The sequence below is a fragment of the Sarcophilus harrisii genome, chromosome 3, assembly GCF_902635505.1.
Source record: "Sarcophilus harrisii chromosome 3, mSarHar1.11, whole genome shotgun sequence".
Lineage (NCBI taxonomy): Eukaryota > Metazoa > Chordata > Mammalia > Dasyuromorphia > Dasyuridae > Sarcophilus > Sarcophilus harrisii.
In genome coordinates this window covers 248,712,490-248,735,900 of record NC_045428.1, presented here as the reverse complement: position 1 = coordinate 248,735,900, position 23,411 = coordinate 248,712,490, and the positions used below count along the sequence as shown (strand labels likewise).

At 33.4% G+C, this 23,411-nt stretch overlaps 1 protein-coding gene across 4 annotated transcripts in view; it reads right to left on the bottom strand.

Moving 5' to 3' along the window:
* The window catches only part of LOC100919856 (amine oxidase [flavin-containing] B), an 87,111-nt gene that overhangs the window by 25,187 nt on the left and 38,513 nt on the right, over window positions 1–23,411 (bottom strand). For all 4 annotated transcript variants that reach the window (XM_031959381.1, XM_031959380.1, XM_031959382.1 and 1 more), the window contains 2 exons: window positions 4,382–4,486; window positions 1,498–1,589 (listed from right to left, as the gene is read on the bottom strand). In XM_031959381.1, the coding sequence (XP_031815241.1) occupies window positions 1,498–1,589; window positions 4,382–4,486 (197 nt within the window). The remainder of the gene's footprint in view (window positions 1–1,497; window positions 1,590–4,381; window positions 4,487–23,411) is intronic.

Here is a 23,411-nt window from a genome sequence, read left to right as displayed (position 1 = left end):
AGGAAGCAACTTAAGTTATTAACACAACTATTGGAAAAAAAAAAGTTCTTAGGGGTAGCTAGGGAGTGCAGTAGATAGTAGAGCACCAGCCCTGAAGTCAGGAGCATTTGAGTTCAAATCTGGTCTCAGACACATGTTAATACTTCTTAGCTGTGTGACTCTGGGCAAGTCATTTAACCCCAATTGCCTGAACAACAACAACAAAAAAAAAGTTCTTAAGTCACTTCTAATTATAGAAATGAAATTAAAGCAGTTGTGAGGCTTACCTCACAGACATCAAATTGGGAAAAGGATAGGTGCTGGGAAAACCATCAAACAACCACATTGTTGCTAGACTTTTTAATTTGTCCAATCTTCTGGAAAGTAACTTGAAATTAGGCTTCAAAAGTTGCATGCATGCATTTACTGGTCTGTGGAGGACTTTTTGTCATTAGCAGCATTGGTTGTAGTGAAAAGAAGCATTACATCTGAAGTCAAAGGATCTATATTCAAATTCTTTTTGTATCTTTTTTTGGTATTAGTTTTTCCAACTTTAAAATTGTTTTATATGAGAAAAATAAAAGTTCATTTGTCTTCATTTAAAGCTATGCTTGCTTTGGGTATATATCTTTATGTCTTTGTCCAGATTTACATCTAGATCTAAATATTTTTCTTCAAACACAAAATACTTACTAAATTTCAATATAAAAAGAATTTTATCTATTGGGTAAGATACAAAAGGTCAGCTTAGGCCAAATCAATTCATTGACCTGAGTGAGGTTTCTCCCAACTTGACCTTTGTCCCCACCCAATACCACATATAAAATTTCTATATACTTATGTGTAAACATGTTGTCTTTCTTGATAGAATGGAAGCCTTTTGAGTCAAGGACTGTTTCATTTTTATTTGCAGATCCCTACATCTCAGTACATGCCTGATATAGTATAAGTGCTTAATAGATACTTGATGATGGGTTACAAGAAGTCTCCATGTCTGAAATGTGTGATTTTCTGAGAATAATTATCATTTATTTTATCTCACCAACAGTTGTGGGTTAAAATTAAAGAAAAAAAGACAAAAAAAAATGGAAAATTATTTTTATCAGTGTAACTTTTTTTTCTAATAAACTTTCATGGAAAAAAATCAATGCAATTCTGACTTGTTCCAAGCACTTTTCTTATTATAACTTAGAAAAGTTATATATATATATATATATATATATATATATATATATATATATATATATATACATATATGTCTGTATTTATATACATATAATTTTATACATATATAATTCCATTATATTAAAAGTTTTAATAGTTTAAAATAGCACTAAGACTTTTGGGACATCCTGTATCATATAGATCAATTGATCTCCATAATAAAATTGTAATCTTCTTAAGGACAGGCAACATATCTTTTAGTATTCTATATAATGACTATGTCCAGGATATAACAGATGCATGTTGAATTAAATTGCTATATAAAAATGTATTATTTGGGACGTTATTACTTACTCAGTCCAGCAGATCTTATCCAATAGCTCCTTCATTGTCATGGAGTCCCATTCTTCTGCAAGCGGTGCTTTCCAGGGAGCATCACTTGGAATCTATGCAGAAAAGTATAAAAATCTTCTTTTATTTGGGGCCAACAGTTAAAAATTTTAACTTACAGGACACAAATGAAATTATATATCTGTCCTATGCAATGCCATAAAATTCAACTAGATAGGAGGGAGACCTCCTAAATAAATGACCTACAATGTTTTTTAATATGAAGGTAGATAGCAGATAGATAGCTGGATAGCTAGCTAGCTAGATGGATGGATGGATGGATGAATAGATAGATAGATAGATAGATAGATAGAGAAAGGTAGAAAGAAAAAAGAAATAAAAGAAAAAGAAAGAAAGGGAGGAAGAGGGAGGGAGCAAGGAAGGAAGAAGAAAAAAAAAGAAAGAAAAGGGAAAGAAAGAAAGAGTAAGAAAAAGAAAGGAAGGAAGAAGAAATAGAGAAAGAAAGGAAAAAGGAAGGAAAGGGAAAGAAAGAGAGAGAAAGAAAAAGAGAAAAGGAAAAAAAGGAAGGAAGAAGAAAGAAAGACATTTATTAGCTGTATGACATTAGACAAGTCACTTAATCCTGTTTGCCAAAGTCCCTCATCTGTTAAATGAGAGGGAGAAAGAAATGTCAAAACACTCCAGTATCTCTACTGAGAAAACCCCAAATAGCGTCTCAGAATATCAGACATGACTGAAAAATGATGTAAAGCAATTTTGTAAAACTATTCTTAAGGGGTGGCACAGTGGGTCAAATCCAGCCTAATGGGCCACTGTTTGCCAAAGTTTTAATTATATCATACTTCCCTTTTTATGAAATGTTTTTGTTGTTCTTATTAGACTTATTTAAATTGTTGCCTACACTATTATGATTTTATTTGTTTTGCATTCATTTCTAATTTTACTTATTGAACTCTATAAATTGAACTCTCAAATTCATGATGAAACTTCTTTCTTATAATAAATCTTGTCTTTAAATGGATTGTCCCCAGACGTCTATTATGTCTAATTCTAATTGAAAATCAGCCTCTATTGGATTAGACTAATAAAGACGTGATTGGTAGAAAGGAAATATACAAAGCTTCCCTACATATGCCCAGACAAGGGCCAAATTTGCCCCTGAAAACGTCAACTTAAATGAGTTTTGTTTAGTCATTTTTCAATTATGTTTAACTCTTCATGATCCCATTTGGGGTTTTCTTGACAAAGATTCTGGAGTGGTTTGCCATTTCCTTCAGCAGCTTCTTTTACAGATGAGAAAACTGAGGCAAATGGGTCAGGTAAATTCTCCAAGGTCATACAGCTAATAAGTGTCTGAAGCTGGATTTGAATGGTGCTCTATCCACTGTGCCATCTCCTCAATTTGGTCCAATCTACATTTCAAGTTTAATTTAATTTAATTCTCTTTACTTATTCTACCTACATATTAGACCAAATGAGAGTACTATCTGTTTACTGAAGGCAAATTTCCATCTCTGGGTTCCCGTTACAGTCTATACTCCATACTGAGAAAGTAAGTCTTTTTCATGGCCTCCATGAACACTCCCCTCTTCTGATTTTTTAAAGTATTTTTTGGGGAACTCTCTTTTGTCTCTCTCTCATTTTATCTTTGTTTGTCTCTTATGTATTATTAATCATGTCATAGACCCTACTAGGATGTAAATGCCTTAATGAAAAGAAGTTTCTCCTGTTTTTATTCCCAGGACTTAGTATAGCACTTAGTATATGATGGACATTATGTACGTGCTTCTTGATATGCTGGAGATGTCTAAAAATCAGGACATATTTATTGTACAATTGGTGGAGTTGTGAATGGATCTAATGGTTCTAGAGAGCAATTTGGAACTATGCACAAATGGCTACAAAATTGTGCATACCCTTTGATCCTATCACTGCTAGGTCACATTTTTGTACTTATAGATCCTGTTTTTCTTGAAAAAACAGGATCTATAAGTACAAAAAATATTTATAGCAGTTCTTTTTTGTGGTGGCAAAGAATTGGAAATTGAAGACATATCCATCAGCTGGGGGAATGGCTGAACAAATTGTGGCATAGGATTATAATGGGAAACTGTGCTATAAGAAATGATGAGCAGGATGATTTCAGAAAAACTTGGACTTGTATAAACTGATGATGAGTGAGGCAAAAGTAGGAGACAATCGTACCCAGTAACAGCAATATTGTATGATGATCAATTGGGAATTAATGATTCAAGGCAATTTCAAAGTACTCCTGATGAAAACTGCCATCCATCTTCAAAAAAAGGACTAATATAATCTGAATGCAAGACATTTTTTCTTTACTTTCTTTATTTTTAGGGGATTTTTTTGTCTGTCTTCTTTCCCAACTTAAATATGGAAACATATTTTGCATAATTGCACATGTATAACCTATATCAAATTGCTTACTGTGTGAAAAGGATGAGAAAGGGAAGGAAGGGAAATAATTCATAATGCAACATTTTAAAAAATGAATGTTACTTTTTTGTATCCATAATTGGGAAAAATAAAATATTATTAAGAAGAATAAGAAAAATGTCTTTTGAATTGAAAATAAGCTCTGTATAGAGATATGTAATTATAGCCTATAAGGAGAATAAAGTTTTGGTGAAGTATCTGGGTCTGGCTTGTCCTGAATCAGTGACATTCTGCTAGCACCACAGGAACAGAGAATTTTAAATAATTTTAAAAAGAAATGAACTTTTTATAATAGTTATTGTGCATTAAATTTTTTCTTTTCTTTTTTTTGGAATTCTATAAAGAATGGAAAGGAAATAAAATAACATAAAAAGGAACATAGTTGATTTTTGTGTTTTCCCTTTAGCTACCCAAGTGCAAACATCCATACCTGTTTTCCCATTTCATCCATTGTTCTCCATAGGTTATTATGATCCAAGATTGCAATAGGGTTCCATACAGGAGGAAATGGACCTTTGAAGGGATAACTTTTGCCCTGTAACACATAAGAAAAAAAAAAAGACCACTTTGTCAAAATGTTCTATAATCTTTCATTCCTTTGTATATGTTTATATTAATGAAATCTTTCTATTTTGTTAGTAAACATGTTACATAAAGTTTTTTTTTTCCTATTGTCTCTCTGATATTATACTAGCATAATTCCTTGCACATAATAAGGGCTTTATAAAAGTTTACTTAATTGAATTTTTTGCTGATTTTAAATTTTCTAAAGAGAGATGCTGTGTCTCATGATTCCATTTTGCTGTCTTACCCTAATGTTTTGTACTACTACTCAATAAACAGGTGCAAATATACTTTCATAGAACTCTTTGGACAGGCTGAAGGGAACAAAATTTAGTGGGAGAATATAGTATTGGATTAGTAGCCAGTCCTGCTCTGCCACTACTAATTAGTTGTAAAATATCAATTTAAGTTACCTTTCTGGATCTTAATTTTTTTTATCTATACAATGAGGGTTGAGTTTTTCACTCTCCTAGTTACCCTACTTTGGAGATTCCATTTGGGTGGGGTTTTTATGCCCTTAGGTGGCCAATAAACTTTGCCAATAATGGAGGACAGGTGAGATCCAGAGTATAATAAATCCTAGTTGAAGGAGAAGGTATAAGCCTGAGATATGAGTCCTATCATAGTTTTTAAGAAAAGCCTTGAATGTATAGTAAGAACAGTGCTTGTATTGGGCAAGTAACTTCACTCTTTTGTAAAAACAGGAAAAATAATAGTTTATTACCTACTTTTCAGGGTTGTTTCGTGAGGAAAGAAGTACTTTATAATTCCCATTGTTGTGCCTCAATTCTCTTTAACTGTTCTGACTTGGTTTCCCCTGAACTAGTTTCCTTTGTCTCAGTTTCCTTAGCTGTTCTGTCAAATCCCCTTAGTCGTAAAAACCCACTCTAGTCCATTAAGACTGGGAACGGAACCGTTTACTCTAAGGTTATATATTGCTAGCAAGATAAACAAGAGAGCAGAACTCCTGACCCTCCCCTGTCCTTTACAATATCCCTCTAAAATATTCCAAGATACCTCACTGACATCTTTATCTCTGGGTATTCAGACATCCTGTCTCTGGGCTTTTAGGAGTTATGGTCTCCCCCCAACCTGACAGAAGCCTTCCTGCCTTTTTTGGGGGTCTTTGTCTCTAGGGTTATTTAAAGGACGGGGCCGCTCTCATTCGGGGCTGCTGCATTCTTTGAGATGACAGCCCTGGGACCAACATGGATTCCTTGGTCCCAGTATATCTTTATCTCTATCTGACTGGATAATTTGAGACAAGAGTCCTGTCCAGTCAATTATACTCTCCAATTAATAAACTATTGAAAACTCTCTAATCTCTCTCCTGCCTCAGTTTCTCCAGCATTACACCATCCATGAAAATGATTATTGTTATTATTCATTAGAGATGATTTACATTAAGTTCTCTGTGCAAAAAAATCTCTCAACTTATCCTTTCTAGCACAATTTGTAGCCATGGACTAATATGGGGGGCAGAGAGAGACTCACAAATTCATGAAGAGAGGGTAAGATTTGATAATTGATTAGATATATGAGGTAAGGAAGATTGAGAAATCAAGGTGGACTCCAAAGGTTGTGAAAGGATGTGGAAGATATTGGAAGGATAGTGGTACCCCTGACAAAAATAGGTAAAAATGGGATTTTAGGAACAAATAATGAATTCTGGTTTAGCCATAATAAATCTGTAATGCTTGCATGACATCTGACTCAAAATGCTCACTAAATAGCCTTGAATATAGCATTAGATCTCAAAAGAAAGACCCAAACTTCATGTAGTTCTGTGACTGATTGGCATAGAGATATAGTTAAATCCATAGAGGCTGATGAGATAACCAAGAGTTAATATAAACAGAGAAGCCCCAGATCAGAGATTTGGGATATGATATGAATGATGTATCAGCAAAGGATAATGAAAAAGAGCATTTAGGTAGGTATGAAGAGAATCAGTCTTGAAAACCCAAAAAGGAGAGATTATTCAGAAGAGTTATCAAGTATAACAAAGACATCAAGAAGGATGAAGTCAGAGAAACTGCATTATATTGGCAGTTGTTTGGTTTTGGCAAATTTTGGCAATTGTTTAGATTGCTCATAATTTTGGAAAAAGGACTTTAACAGATGACATCAGAATCCAATTTGCAAAGCAAGAGAAGTTATTATTTTTCTATTTTATTAATAACCAATCATTAAATTACAATAAGGCTTTTTATCTGTATTTCCTCTTTCAGGAACCAGCTTCTGTATGCCAGTCACCTAGTATCTGAAGGACAAGGCTGATAGATTTGCTGGAAATTTGCCCCAGTCGTCTAGGAATATGTTCTTTGATCTTGGGTGGGACTTCAATCAACTAGGAGATCTTATTTCTGTTTAGAGTGTAAACAGAATTTAGATGAATTCAAATCCATGTTCTTGTACCCTTCTTTGGAGTTTAGAATAATTCAGCTTATAAAAACAAACAAACAAATAGAATGGTCTAGGTAGAGATAGATTCCTTTGTCCAAATTGCTGGAGGTGACTGAGCCTCATGATTAAGATGTTCTCAGCAGGAGACTTTAATATAACTCCTCATTAATTGTTTGCCCACCTTGGTTGATTTCTCCTGTTAAGGACAATCACTTTCAAAATAATATTTAAGGCATTCAGTGTCTCCATTAGGTATCTTTGTTACTAAGAGAAAACACTGACCATCAGTATATTGATTGATAGTTATCCTAATTAATAAATTGATTAAATTAAGAAAAAAAGAGAACTTCTTGGCCAGAAGACAACACTGTTTATAATATGCTATAGAAGAAGGATTCCTAACTTTTTTTGTGACATAAACCACTTTGGAAATCTAGTAAAAAGTCTATGAAATACTTCTCAGAATAAAGTTTAAATGCAGGAAGTGCATATATAGGATCACAAAGGAAAGTGTTTATATAAAAATATAGTTAAGACAGGAAAAAGAAATTGAAGCAATAAAAACAGGCAATGAAGAAACAAATATCACTTTGAGCAGATGATATGCTGTTATACTTGGCAAAATCTAGAGAATCAACTTAAAAACCAGTTGAAATAGTAAACAACTTCTGTAAAGTTGCAGGATGCAAAACAAACCCCCATAAATAGTTTGCCTTTCTATATACTTATCAACAAAACTCAGCAAGAAATGTAAATTTTAAAAAGTAAAAAGAGCAAATAAGAACAAAAAAATTGTAGACAAAATGTTTAGAAGCCTACCTGCCAAGACAAACTCAGAATTATATGAGTACAATTGGAAAATACTTTTCACCCAAATAAAAACAGAAGAAATATTGGTTTCTTATGGGTAGGCTGAGCCAATATAATAACAATTCTATTTAAATTAACTTACTTATTCAATGCCATATTAATCAAACTATCAAAAATTATTTTATACAGCTAAAAAATTAGTAACAGAATTGATCTTGAAGAACAAAAAGTCAAGAATATCAAGGAAATCAATGAAAAAAATGTAAAAGAAGATGGTTTAGTAATTTCAGATTTCAAACTTTATTACAAAGTGGTAACAAAGAAAACAATCTGGTACTGGCTAAGAAATAGAATGGTGGACCAGTGAAATAGATTAGATATATAATACTGAATGGTAAAAGATCATAATAATCTAGTCTTTGATAAATCCAGAGATACAAGCTTTGGGGAGTAAATACTTGTTATTTGACAAAAATTGGAAAGTAGTTTGGCAGACTCTAGACATAGACCAACATGTCGCACCATATTTCAAGATAAGGTGAAAATGGATTAATCATTTAGATCTAAAGAGTAATATTAGGGGAATAAATCAGGAGAGGATAGAAAAAAATTTATCAATCAGATCTATGAATAGAGGAATATTTTATGATCCATAAAATACAAAGGGGATTACATAAAGTAAAAAAAAAAAGATAATTTTAATTGTATGAAGTGAAAAGGTTTTTCTACAAATAAACTAATACAGCCAAAATTAGAAGGAAAATAAAAAAAAATTGCAGCAAGTTTCTCTGATAAAGGCCTCACTTCTCTAATATATAGGGAACTGTGCCAAACTGATAAAATAAGTCTTTCTCTCGTTGATAAATGGCCAAGGGATAGACACAGGCAGTTTTCAGAAAAAATCAAAGCTATCAATAATTACATGAAAAAATGCTCTAAGTCACAAATGATTAGAGAAATATAAATTAAAATAATTCTGAGATTAACTAAATTAATTAGTCAGACTGATTAACATGACAGAAAAATAAAATGAGAAATTTTCTAAATCATTTGCCTTCCACTGCCACTTCTGTTACTAGAGAACTCCCATCATCTGTTATCCACCTCATTCTTGTTACTTAACTATTAATTGTCTAGGAATAACCCACCTCTAACTCTTGTCTTCTCTTCTTCTAGTCTAATCTTTCTCAATAATCTTTCTCAATCCTTTCTCTTTCATTTTGCATTCAAACTCTGTGGATCACTTCTATTGTACCTTCTGGAATTCCTATTCCATAAAAAAAATTCTTTCATTTTGGACTTTTTCCTTTTATATACTTTCCATTGATTTGCTTTTACTGAGACCTCAGTTTCTTCCAAATTATATTGCCTTCCTGACTATACTCTCCAGTATGGAGTGCATCTTCTTCCCTATACACATCATCAGTCTTTGAGAGTGATTCAAAATATTCTTGCTTTCTACTGTCACTTCCAGACCATCTTCTTGCCAACTTCACTCAGCAAGCACACATCCTTTGTTATCCAAACAGTCATAAGCATTTCCTAAGTATCTATTGTGTGCTGGATATCCTATTGTATAGTATAGTATACTACATTTGTCCCCTTTGAGACTCATAGCAAAGGCAATTATGACTTTTGAGTGAATTTAAAAACATTATTTCAGAAAACTAGAAAGTCATTGAATTGGGAGATATTGAACTTGTCTATTAGAAAACATGATATTTCTTTTGGGAAGAAGTAGCAGGAGAGTCATTGAATTTATTTATTTATTGATATTTAGAAGACTGCTTAAGAATAGGCTGCTATGGCGAAAGAACTCTGGGAGATGATAAGAACCATTTTTTTTTTTACTTTATACTTTATTTTATTTTATTTTTTATTTAATAGCCTTTTATTTACAGGATATATACATGGGTAACTTTACAGCATTAACAATTGCCAAACCTCTTGTTCCAATTTCTCACCTCTTACCCCCCCCACCCTCTCCCCTAGATGGCAGGATGACCAGTAGATGTTAAATATATTAAAATATAAATTAGATACACAATAAGTATACCTGACCAAAACATTATTTTGCTGTAGAAAAAGAATCAGACTCTGAAATATTGTACAATTAGCTTGTGAAGGAAATCCAAAATGCAGGTGGACAAAAATATAGGGATTGGGAATTCAATGTAATGGTTTTTAGTCATCTCCCAGAGTTCTTTTTCTGGGCATAGCTAGTTCAGTTCATTACTGCTCCATTAGAAATGATTTGGTTGATCTCGTTGCTGAGGATGGCCTGATCCATCAGAACTGGTCATCATCTAGTATTGTTGTTGAAGTATATAATGATCTCCTGGTCCTGCTCATTTCACTCAGCATCAGTTCATGTAAGTCTCTCCAGGCCTTTCTGAAATCATCCTGTTGGTCATTTCTTACAGAACAGTAATATTCCATAATATTCATATACCACAATTTATTCAGCCATTCTCCAACTGATGGACATCCATTCAGTTTCCAGTTTCTAGCCACTACAAAAAGGGCTGCCACAAACATTCGTGCACATACAGGTCCCTTTCCCTTCTTTATAATCTCTTTGGGATATAATCCCAGTAGTAACACTGCTGGATCAAAGGGTATGCACAGTTTGATAACTTTTTGAGCATAGTTCCAAACTACTCTCCAAAATGGTTGGATTCGTTCACAACTCCACCAACAATGAATCAATGTCCCAGTTTTCCCACATCCCCTCCAACAATCATCATTATTTTTTCCTGTCATCTTAGCCAATCTGACAGGTGTGTAGTGGTATCTTAGAGTTGTCTTAATTTGCATTTCTCTGATTAATAATGACTTGGAGCATCTTTTCATATGACTAGAAATAGTTTCAATTTCTTCATCTGAGAATTGTCTGTTCATATCCTTTGACCATTTTTCAATTGGAGAATGGCTTGATTTTTTATAAATTAGAGTTAATTCTCTATATATTTTGGAAATGAGGCCTTTATCAGAACCTTTGACTGTAAAAATATTTTCCCAGTTTATTGCTTCCCTTCTAATCTTGTCTGCATTAGTTTTGTTTGTACAAAAACTTTTCAGTTTGGTATAATCGAAATTTTCTATTTTGTGATCAGTAATGATCTCTAGTTCTGCTTTGGTCATAAAGACCTTCCCCTTCCACAGGTCTGAGAGGTAAACTATCCTATGTTCCTCTAATTTATTAATAATTTCATTCTTTATGCCTAGGTCATGAACCCATTTTGACCTTATCTTGGTGTACGGCGTTAAGTATGGATCAATGCCTAGTTTCTGCCATATTAGTTTCCAATTTTCCCAGCAATTTTTATCAAACAGTAAGTTCTTATCCCAAAAGCTGGGATCTTTGGGTTTGTCAAAGACTAGGTTGCTATATTTGTTGCCTGTTTTATCCCTTGAACCTAATCTATTCCACTGATCAACTAATCTATTCCTTAGCCAATACCAAATAGTTTTGGTAACTGCTGCTCTATAATATAATTTTAGATCTGGTACAGCTAAGCCACCATCATTTGATTTTTTTTTCATTAATTCCCTTGAAATTCTTGACCTTTTGTTTTTCCATATGAACTTTGTTGTTATTTTTTCTAGGTCATTAAAATAGTTTTTTGGGAGTCTGATTGGTATAGCGCTAAATAAATAGATTAGTTTAGGTAATATTGTCATCTTTATTATATTTGCTCGCCCTATCCAAGAGCATTTAATATTTTTCCAATTGGTTAGATCAGACTTAATTTGTGTGAAAAGTGGTCTGTAATTTTGCTCATAAAGTTTCTGATTTTCCCTTGGCAGATAGATTCCTAAATATTTTATATTATCAGTAGTTACTTTAAATGGAATTTCTCTTTGTAACTCTGACTGTTGGATTTTGTTAGTGATATATAAGAATGCTGATGACTTATGTGGGTTTATTTTATAACCAGCAACTTTGCTAAAGTTGTGGATTATTTCTAATAACTTTTTAGCAGAATCTCTGGGGTTCTCTAAGTATACCATCATGTCATCGGCAAAGAGTGATAATTTGGCTTCCTCATTGCCTATTCTTATTCCTTTAATCTCTTTCTCAGCTCTTATTGCTATAGCTAGCGTTTCTAATACAATATTAAATAGTAACGGTGATAGTGGGCAACCTTGTTTCACTCCAGATCTTATTGGGAATGGTTGCAGTTTGTCTCCATTACATATGATGCTTACTGATGGTTTTAAATAGATGCTGCTGATTATTTTAAGGAAAAGTCCATTTATTCCTATACTCTCAAGTGTTTTTAATAGGAATGGATGTTGGATTTTATCAAATGCTTTTTCTGCATCTATTGAGATGATCATATGGTTTTTGTTAATTTGGTTATTAACATGGCCAATTATATTGATAGTTTTCCTAATATTGAACCAGCCCTGCATTCCTGGTATAAATCCTACTTGATCATAGTGTATTATCTTGGAGATGATTTTCTGTAGTCTTTTTGCTAATATCTTATTTAAGATTTTAGCATCAATATTCATTAGGGAGATTGGTCTATAATTTTCTTTCTCTGTTTTCAGCCTACCTGGTTTAGGTATCAGTACCATGTCTGTGTCATAGAAGGAATTTGGTAGGACTCCTTCATTCCCTATTTTATCAAATAATTTATATAGCATTGGGGCCAATTGTTCTTTAAATGTTTGGTAAAATTCACATGTAAATCCATCTGGTCCTGGGGATTTTTTCTTAGGGAGTTGTTTAATTGCCTGTTCTATTTCTTTTTCTGAAATGGGACTATTCAAGCAATTTACTTCCTCCTCTGTTAGTCTGGGAAGTCTGTATTTTTGGAGGTAGTCATCCATTTCACTTAGGTTATCAAATTTATTGGCATAAAGTTGAGCAAAATAACTCCTTATTATTTCTCTAATTTCCTCTTCATTGGTGGAAAGTTCTCCCTTTTCATTTTTAAGACTACTAATTTCATTTTCCTCCCTCCTTTTTCTAATCAGATTTACCAAAGGCTTATCTATTTTATTGGCTTTTTCATAGAACCAACTCTTAGTTTTATTAATTAGTTCAATAGTTTTTTTACTTTCAATATTTTTAATTTCTCCTTTTAATTTTAGAATTTCCAATTTAGTATTTGATTGGGGGTTTTTAATTTGGTCTTTTTTTAGTTTTTTTAGTTGCAAGCCCAATTCATTAATCTTTTCTTTCTCTGTTTTATTCAAGTAAGCCTCTAAGGATATAAAATTCCCTCTTATTACCGCTTTGGCTGCATCCCACAAATTTTGGTATGATGTCTCATCATTGTCATTATCTTGAGTGAAATTATTAATTGTATCTATAATTTGCTGCTTCACCCAATCATTCTTTAAGATGAGATTGTTTAGTTTCCAATTACTTTTTGGTCTATTTCCCCCTAACTTTTTGTTGAATGTAGTTTTTATTGCATCATGATCTGAAAAGAAAGCATTTACTATTTCTGCTTTCTTGCATTTAATTTTGAGGTCTTTATGTCCTAATATATGATCAATTTTTGAATAGGTTCCATGAACTGCTGAGAAGAAAGTATATTCCCTTCTATCTCCATTCAATTTTCTCCAAAGATCCAACATACCTAATTTTTCTAATATTCTATTTACTTCTTTAATTTCTTTAAGAACCATTACATTGAATTCCCAATCCCTATATTTTTGCCCGCCTGCATTTTTGATTTCCTTCACAGGCTAACTATAATATTTCAGAGTCCGATTCTTTTTGTACAGCAAAATAATGGTTTGGACGTGTACATTTATTTTGTATTTAATTTATCCTCTAATATATTTAGCAAGTATTGTCATCCTGCCATCTAGGGGAGGGGTTGGGGGGAAGGAGGGGAAAAATTGGAACAAAAGGTTTGGCAATTGTCAGTGCTGTAAAATTGCCCATGCATATAACTTGTAAATAAAAAGCTATTAAATTTTTTAAAAAATTACAAAAAAACAAAACAAAACAAAACAAAAAACAAACAAACAAACAAAAAGAATAGGCTGCTTTGCTGTGTGACCCTGGACAAGTCACTTAACCCCAATTGCCTCAGCAAAAAAATAAAAGAGAATAGGCTGCTATGTCTAGAATTTTGAGTATCCCAAGGGAATGTTTATCTCCTACTAGAAAATAAATGGGAGCAGTTAGGTGGTACAACAGATAAAGTGCTAGGCTTCGAGTCAAGAAGACTTTATTGAATTCAAATCTGGCTTCAGACACTTAATGGATATGTGACCTTGAGCAAGTCACTTAATCCTATTTGCCTCAGTTTCCTCATTTGTAGAACTAGCTGGAGAAGGGAATGGCCAACCACCCTAGTTATCTCTGTTAAGAAAATTCCAAATGGGATCATGATGAGTTGAACATTACTCAAGTGACTGAACAACAAATAAAAGAGGATAAATGGCTGGAAAAATTGAGACATAGATCTAGCCTCAAGTTCACCCTTACTTCTTCTATGGGAATGTATCACTGAATAGAAGGTGTAACATATATATATATGCACCATGAAGGTTAGGGATGGAAGAAGATAAAACAATACTGTTGAATATCAGAAAACACAAGAAAATCCAAAAACATTTTGCAAAATAATTTTTGCTCTCAGAAAGTTGTTAAGTCATGGACAGTTTGACACCTTTGGAAGAGATGGAAAGAAGTCATCAGGAAGATAGGATCTATCCTTTTACAGAGTTTGTGAATTGATTAAAAACTTGATTGGTAATTATTACCAAAATGAAACTCCACTGTGATGTTTTACAAATAATCTGAAATTGAATATTTCATATCAGAAGAAACCTTGTGAGGGAAATATATTTAAAATTACAAAGAGAAAACGCTTCAGGCAATTCCTTTAACTTTAGCTAGACATATGATGACACTTTGTAATGTAATGTAATGTAATCATCATTACTCAAAATACTTTTCTTTCCTACTTATTCTTTTCTTTCTATTTTCAGCCACGTCTTTCTTGGTCTGACCTATTCTCTTGAGTTAGTTTCTTGACTAAAGCATCTGAATCTGGTATGATATTTGGACTATTATTTTTTGTTCCTTTGATTCCCAGAACTCCATTTTGGGGCACACTCAACTCCACTTCCCACTGAGTTTTTCTACTCTTTCCTCTAGTTTCCTCTAAAGAACAAGAAATTCTGTTAATCTAAAATTAAAAAAAAATAGTTTGGGGTGGTGTTTAAAAAGAGGAATGTTGCATGCACTTTCATTTGAGTTCCCTGTTTTGCTCATTTTGCTTAACTAATTTACTTTGTTACAAAATACTTCTCACATAGTTGGGGATGGGTAAAAGTATCTATTTGTACTATAGAAAGAAGACACATCAACATAACTTTTTTTTTAAAGTTTTGATTTGTGTCCTAAAAGAGCTCTATTAAGTAGAGACATGTCTAAAGGAACATATTTCATAAATATATGTAAGTGACTAGTTCCTTTAGGAAGACTATAATATTAATGAGACTAAGGTCACTTTCTGGATCCCTGAATGGCCCAATTTTTTTTCTCCTTCCATGGCTAGAGATTGTCAAGCTCACTTCTTTCCGCTGATCTTAGCCCCCAGGAACTACAAATACTTTTAAAACATCTTTTTTTCCTTCAGTATTTGAAGCCAGCTATTTTCTTTCTTCTTACCCCCAAAAAGACTTTAATCTACATGTCTGAAATCCTTATTTAGCTTTACAAAAATTGCAGCAAATTTCTTTTTTTTAAAGAAAGAATTAGCAGTAGTTCTTCATAATTGTCTTCAAGAATTCTTTGTTTTTAGGAATTCACCTTATTTGGTACTTATTTGGTACTTCTGAGGTTATTAGGGAAAAAGTCAGTTCTGAGTTAACCTCTGGAGACTAAGGTCACACATTTCCCAGACCTCAATTTTAAGAGGACCACAACCTTGAAGTTTTTCCTTCTGAAGAATTTTTAAAAATAGATTAATACTTATATGAGCTTAGTTGAGGCTTTCTCAACATTCTATTTTTTAAATCTGTGAATCTATTTAAAAAATCTGTGAAAGTTTTTTTTTAAAAAAAACCACAAATCATACCCTCCTTCCCCTTTTTTTTGAAGAAAGGTATATGACTATATTCTCTCATAGCTGGATATCTCCTCCTGCTGAACAACTGCTTACTCTTTTCTGAAAACTTAGGATAACCTCTATTTCTCAAACTTGATCAGTGAATGCTTTTCAAGATTAATCTCCTCAGTCTCCTTGTCTATGTCCACCAGGAATGTGCCTGGGGAACAAACTGCCACCTCTCTTTAAAAACAACAGTCCTCATCTGATTCAGTGTTGAGATGATGGACCCATCAATTAAAAATAATGCAACCTGTTTGAACTAATGGTAGTTTCTTACAGAACTACCCCCTTTTATTTCCTCCTCCTTCAGGGACCTGACAACTTCTGAACTTAACATTCTATTTTTTTATTTATTTTATTTTTATTATTATTATTTTGCTGAGGCAATTGGGGTTAAGTGACTTGCGCAAGGTCATACAGCCAGGAAGTGTTAAGTGTCAGAGGTCAGATTTGAACTCAGGTCTTCCTGACTACAAGGCTGGTACTCTATCCACTGCATCAAATAGCTACCCCTGAATTTAACATTACAACAGCCTCCTTGGGCTTATCCTTGTTTGACCATGCGTCTTCCCCATAGCATGAAAATATCATAGGATACTTTATATATACAATCCAGCTGGAAGGGACCTCAAAAGGCCATCAAGTCAAAGCCTCTTATTTTACAGATGAGGAAACTTAAGTTTCAAATTAGGTCTTCAGACTTCTTGTGTGAGTGTATCATAAAAATGATTTATGATGTTAGATATTACTGGTCTGGAAGATTTTTGGGAAAATATTCCTAAACCTTAAAACCAGGAAGCTGGGTGATACAATGGATAGATCTCAGAATTTAAAGCTAGGAAAACAATCACTTTAAATCCTATTCCAGACACTTGCTATATGATGGTAGGTAAATTACTTATTTACCTCTATTTGTTTCTATTTTCTCATCCGAGGATGATAATAGTACCTACCTCTCAGGTTATTATAAGAATAAAGTGAGATAACATGCATAATGTGCTTTGTAAACTTTAATATAATCTATAAATGTTGGTTATGATGATTATTTATCATTTAGCTGTTTACTTATAGTTTATTCTGTTAATAAGGGCACTGTGGTGTTGCCACAGAGGAGAAATAAAGTTAATGTTTGCTTTATATGTCTGTCTGTCTGTCTCTCTCTCTCTCTCTCTCTCTCTCTCTCTCTTTCTCTGTCTTCCTCTATATGTCTCTCTTTGTACATACACATACACACACACCATTTCAAAGTTTGGAAAATTTTCATATACACAACAATTAACTTTCTTGATAATGCATTGTCAGTAGAAGGGAAACTAAAAATGACAATTTTGTTTCCTCTTAAACCATCAAGCAACAGAATGAAACTTAATTTAACTACATCTACTGGAACACCTTAAAATATAATGCCTCAAACATGAATGATTGCTTATTAATGCAATAATCAAACAAGAATCATCCTTTAAATCCATCTATTGGATTTTTCTTAGTTCAAGACTTTGATACACTCAGTATTTCTTTCTTTTTCATAAGCATTACTGTCAACTTCCTACTCCTTTCCACAAACACCACAGAGAGTGACTACTAATACTTTCTACAAATATCACAAAGCCTCATATGTGACTAATGGGAATCCATTTGATTGAATATTCCCTTGCTAACAAAGGGATTAATTGGAAATCCAGAGAACACCATTCCAGAGACATTGGATAACTGAGAATTTATATTCAGAAAAATAATATCACATTGCAAAGAAAAAAGTATTTTTGTCATAAAGGGTTCTCACCTATTCTAAGGATTTTAAAAACAATTTCTAAGTCATAAATGACATGATAATAAGAACTTATTGTCTTTCGTCATTACCAAACTGTCTGACTAATCCATAACAACTGGAACATCTACTGCAAATCAGTTATGCTTCTAACATAGAGCTAGAGATCTAGTTATCTAGAGATCTAGAGATCTTTAGATCTATGTTAGAGATGTCTAGAGATCAGTTGTTCTCCTCCTCTTCTTCTTTTTTTGAATGCAAGAAAGATTTATTTTGCATTGTTGCAAGAATGGATGCCTAGTGAGTAGAATACCATTGAAACTCCAAAGAAGAATTTTATTTCCCATCCTGAAGCACAAGTCCCTCCTCAGATTCCCTATTAATTGGATGTTACAGAAGTTTGTACATGAATCTCCACACCTCATTACATAGTCAGTCCCTATTCCAAAGGAGCTTCTATCCTAGGAGGGGGAAGGAACAGAGGAGGGTTGAGGACAGAAAACAAAAGATTTTTTTAAACCTCAGGCCATCACTCCAAATTAGTCCCTGCCCCCAAGAAGATCACATTCTTTTGGGGGAAGATAACTAATCTCCACCCTTGATTATTCTTTGATAGCCTTGTGGTTTCAGTTTTCTAATTTAAATTCCATTTTTCCAAATTAGTTTTCATAACTGTGGAAGCCAAATAAATGTTCATCCATTTCTCATAATTCCCCACTTTATGTTTTTAATAATTTGGTTTCCAAATCCTTTTCTAAGCTCTCAAAAATGGCTAATAATTTTTTACATCCCACTTCAAAAAGCCCCTTCACAAATTTCCTTACCCAGAATGGATAATTAATCCCTGAGTTCTCTGGTAATTCTTCTGACAGGGCTGTATTAGGAATGAAACTATCTCTAATTGTGACACATTTTCTTCTTTTTGCCAATAACCTTTCTAGAATTGTTCTATTTTCCTATACCATCCTCATAGTGCTATCTAATTACTCTGCTATTCTCTTCACTGCTTCTCTGGTGTAATTTATCCAATAATTTATTCACCAGAATAAAAATGACCTGAATCCAGAACTGTATTTCTAGACTTGAATTTACCAATTATTATCCTTGACTTAATTCTTCCTGATTCAGTCATGTTCTTTATCAAATGCCAGAGTAAAAGTAAAAGCCAATTGGGTCGGGGCACAGATGCTCACTCAGTTCCTGGGCAAAGCAGGTTTGAAAGTGATGCTTCCACAATACCACCCAAGGTCTACTTGGGGTTTGCTCATCCCTGAGAAACTGCCAGAGCTGCTCTCAGACTTACATTCCAGACTCATCTTCTTCTTTCAAAAATATTATCTGAATGCATTTGATGTCCCTGATAGATAGGACACTCTTGTGAATATACTTTGATGGAATAAAATGAATAATTGATTTGGGAAAGAGGGCAAGAGATTATTAAAATGATTACTTTACTGCATCCATCTGGATTTGTTCCTCAAATTACTGAGTTTTCTCCAAAAGGCAACAACTTTTTTTGACTATCATATAATCTTTAAAAGACTATATAGCCTAAATCTGTATAAATCTATATAGTCTAAATCTTTCTTAGGCTGAACTCTATGGCTGATACAATATAACAGAAGAAATTTTGGGGATCCAGAACAGGGAAGACTGCTTTCAGAGTGAGACTGTGCAAACTTGGAAGATTTGGCCACCATGCCACTTGCCAATCTCACCTTGTAAACTGCTTCACACTCCTAAGTATTCATGTATACTCTTTGTGGAGCCAAAGGGAAACATGAAATATTGACTTCTACCTGGGCTGACATGCACAAATCTCTTAGGAGTCCCCATAATTGGAACAAATTCAATTAAACACCATGCTCAAAATTATTTACAATACCACAAGCTAAAGAGGTGGGCGAGAAGGATAAAGACAGGGTTGAAGTGATTGGAGGCCAGAGAAGTTAGTCAGAAGCAGCTTTAATGAGTTAGTAAATACTGAATAAAATTTTGAAGGAAGAGAAAGGCATAGTTGGGAAATGGGATGGGCAACTGTTTAAAAGGGAGAAACCATAAATGGATAGCTGAGAACTGGATGTGAATATTTCTTTCATTTATTTATTTTGCTTCATAATTGATTTTGTTTCAATTCTTTCCTTTCTCCAATTCATTTTCCACAAAGCTGCCTAATTGTTATTCTTTAAGCATAGATCAAAAATCCCAATGTCTTCCTATTGTCTCTTTGAAAAAAAAATTAAAGTCCTTATTGGATCATTTAAATGCCATCACAATCTGGCTCCTAACCTCCTTTCCAGATTTATAACCCACTCTTCCCAATTTAATGCCTGACCTTAATTCTATTTGTTGTCTTCATATGCAATGTTCTACCACTTATCTCTTAGTGTCTGTTCTTTATGCTCAAAAAGCTTTTCCTCTTCAATCAACCAGCAAGAATTTTCAAAGTTATTATTTTGAGCTAAATACTATGTTAGGTGCTGGGAATAAGTTTCTCTTTTTGAATTCCAAACTTCTCTCAAAGATCAGTTCCAAGTGCTTCCTAAGAGATGAAACTTTTCCTGATTCCTCAAGCACATAGATAGTGACCTCCCCTCACTTTCAAAATATCTTGTGTTGTAAATAATGAATATAATGTATTTATTATATTTATATTTAATTTTCTTACATGAGTAAATATACCCTTCCATCCCAATAAAATGTATGCTTTTGCAGCCCTGGTATATAGTATGCACTTGATGCCAATAAATTATAATTTTAATTTGTTACAGTCAGATAAAAGTCACAGATGGTAAAATACTAACCATCAAAGTACTGGAATGATAATAGTAAGAAAAGTAAAGAAAATAAACAAAACATACTGGAGCTTATCTTGTCTCTGGCAGCTGTATAATCACATACAAATTACTGAATTTCTTTAGGCCTTTGGGGCATAAAGCTAGGTAGTAAGGTGCATAATGCACCTTCAAATCCAGCCTCAGATATTTAATGGCTGTGTCACTCTAGGCAAGTCCTGTTTGCCTCAGTTTGCTCATCTGTAAAATGAACTGCAGAAAGAAATGGCAAATCTCCACAATTCTTTGCCAAGAAAACCCCAAATGGGGTTCCAAAGAGTGAGATGTGACTGAAAAATGACTGAACAACAACTGAACTATACCTCAGTTTACTCATTTGTAAAATGGTGACAATACTATCTGTAATGCCTACCTATTAGAATTTTTTTTGAAAATCAAATTAAGTAATGGATATAAAATGCTTTGTAAATCTTAAAGTAACAATTCAGGGGTTTCCAAACAAGGTGTACATACCTTTTGGAGTATGAGAAGCTTGTCAAGAGAACTATGAATTTGATTTTGTTCTATTAAACATTTAACAACTTTATGATTCTAAATGTTTTGCATGCTGAATAAAATTTTCTTCATGAAAGATTAATGTAAGGCCATATAAAACTCTCTTTATATATAATTATTTTTATTTACTTTTTACATGCATATGAAGGAGAAATTATAGAAAATTTACTGAAATTCAAGGGTACATGAACTACAGAAGTTTGGGAACCTTGTGCTTTATTCATATCTGTTGCTAATCTTTTTATTATTTAATCCAAAGCATATTTGATCAAAAGCAAATCTAATCCAAGACTCTTGAGCACTGGAATGACATCCAAGGTGGCCTTCTAATTGTATATGATTCTCTCTTTTGTGTAGTACTGAATCAGTTTTCTCACAACTGATGATAATCAACTTTAGCACAAAGCTTTTTCTTTTTGTTTTTTAACTCATGGTTTAAATGTCATTAATTTGGGATCCATGGCCAAATTTTTTTAAAAGTCCTGTTTAATCACTGCCAACTGAAAAATAAACAGATCTCCATGGGGTGAGTCAGCTTCTCTTTCCGTTGGCACATCATACTCTAAAATACAAAGGTCATTTGCTTGGTATTTATACCTATGGTAGTGCTGTTGAGAAATCCTAGCAGTTTTGCACAAGGCTTAAAAAGGAGGACAAAATCGATTTGCACAGCTAGTTTTGCAATCAGTGAAGCTGAATTTTCTCATGTTTTGGTCCTCCTTTATAATCTCTAAACCACCTCACACTATTCACTCTCCAAACTGCCTCCTTCCTCACTCTATTCATCATTAATTTTTATCTATACACTGATTGTGTTTGTTGAGCTTACTTGTTTATTGTGCTTATTTCTTCACTTCAATTTGAAATCCTTTCCCAAGAATTACCATATTTTACCTAGTAGAGTCCTTGAGAGCAGGAACTGAATAGTTTGCCATTCTTACTTCTTTAGCATTCAGCATAATGCTCTGAGTATACAAGGTACTTAAAGATGAATTGAATCAAACTGAGTTAAATTGAATCTTGAAGATGGTTCCCAAATAAAACACCAAATTCTGTGAGCAATGAAAAAGTATTTACAGACTCACATAGAAAGACTATTACAGATTCAGTCATAGTAAATGTAATTTCAGCCAATTGGTCTGACACTTTGTATGAGCATTATGAAGTCCTAAGGATTTCATCCATCATTTTTCAGAATTACGTGAATTTGAGATATGATTTATATCAAATGAGTCTATGTTTGAAGGGGAAACATTATTTTTCTGAAATATTTATCATCTCTGGAAAGCGTGTTTATTTTTGTAAAACAAGAAACACCATGGAGAGAAAGTAGTGGTGAGGGGACTATTAAGTCCATTTCAGAAATTTCTAAACTCTTGAATGTGTCAAACAGATAGATTTCCTGATGCCAGATTAGCTCTAAATGGTATATGTGAAGCTCATGTGAAACAAGCAGCTGTTTCTCTGTGAAACAAAAGCATTTGCCTAACTTTTTCTTATGGATTTCAATCATAATGAGTAAAAAATCAAAACTATGATTACAAGCAAGCACAATGTGTACTTTGATCCAAGGCATCTTCCTTCTGGTTAATGGTGAATTCCGCCAGAAAACTTAGCCCAAGTATTCTCCCTTGTTAATCATTAACAACCTTTTGGAACTTAACCCACTGGTCAGTCAATGGTATAATAAAAATTTTGCCTCTTGATTTGGAGAAGGTCTAAGCTAACAAGTTCTTTTGAGATACCTCATGACCCTTGCCTGAAACACCATTTTGTTTTTGGGATCAACCTCTGCTCCCCAACACCCAAACAACAGCATTTGGTGGACCATAAGAAACAAAATATCTTACCAAGAATTCCATTGATTCACTGATGAATGCAGGAAAGATTTATTTTACCTTTCTGCAAGAATAGGTGCCTAGATTAGTAGACACATCTTTGAAATTCCAAAGGCAGCATTTTATTTTCTATCCTGAAATTCAAGTTCATCCCCTAATTCCCCATTAATTGGATGTTACAAAAGTTATGGGACATGACTCTCCATCCCTCATTACATAGTCAATACCTACCCCAAAGGAGCTTACATTTAAAAGGGGGAACATAACAGAGAAGGACTAAGAGCAAAGAACAAAATATTCCTTTCAAATGTCAGGCCATTACTCCTGATTATAAAAACTTACATTCTTTTGGGGGAAGGTAACCTTCACCCTTGATTATTTTTTGATTATTCTTGTGGTTTCAGTTTTCTAATTTGTTTCATTTCTTCAATTTAAATTTCATAACAGTGTAAACCAAATAAATGCCCATCCATTTCTCACATGGATCATATGGGGAGAGTCCTGAAACTACAATATATTCTAGGCTTCAAGCCCCCATATCCCATCAGTGACTGCTAGCCAAATTCTATATAAATCTTTGAGCTCTTACTGACATCATTCTGATCAACACTAAATCAAGCCCCTCAACTTG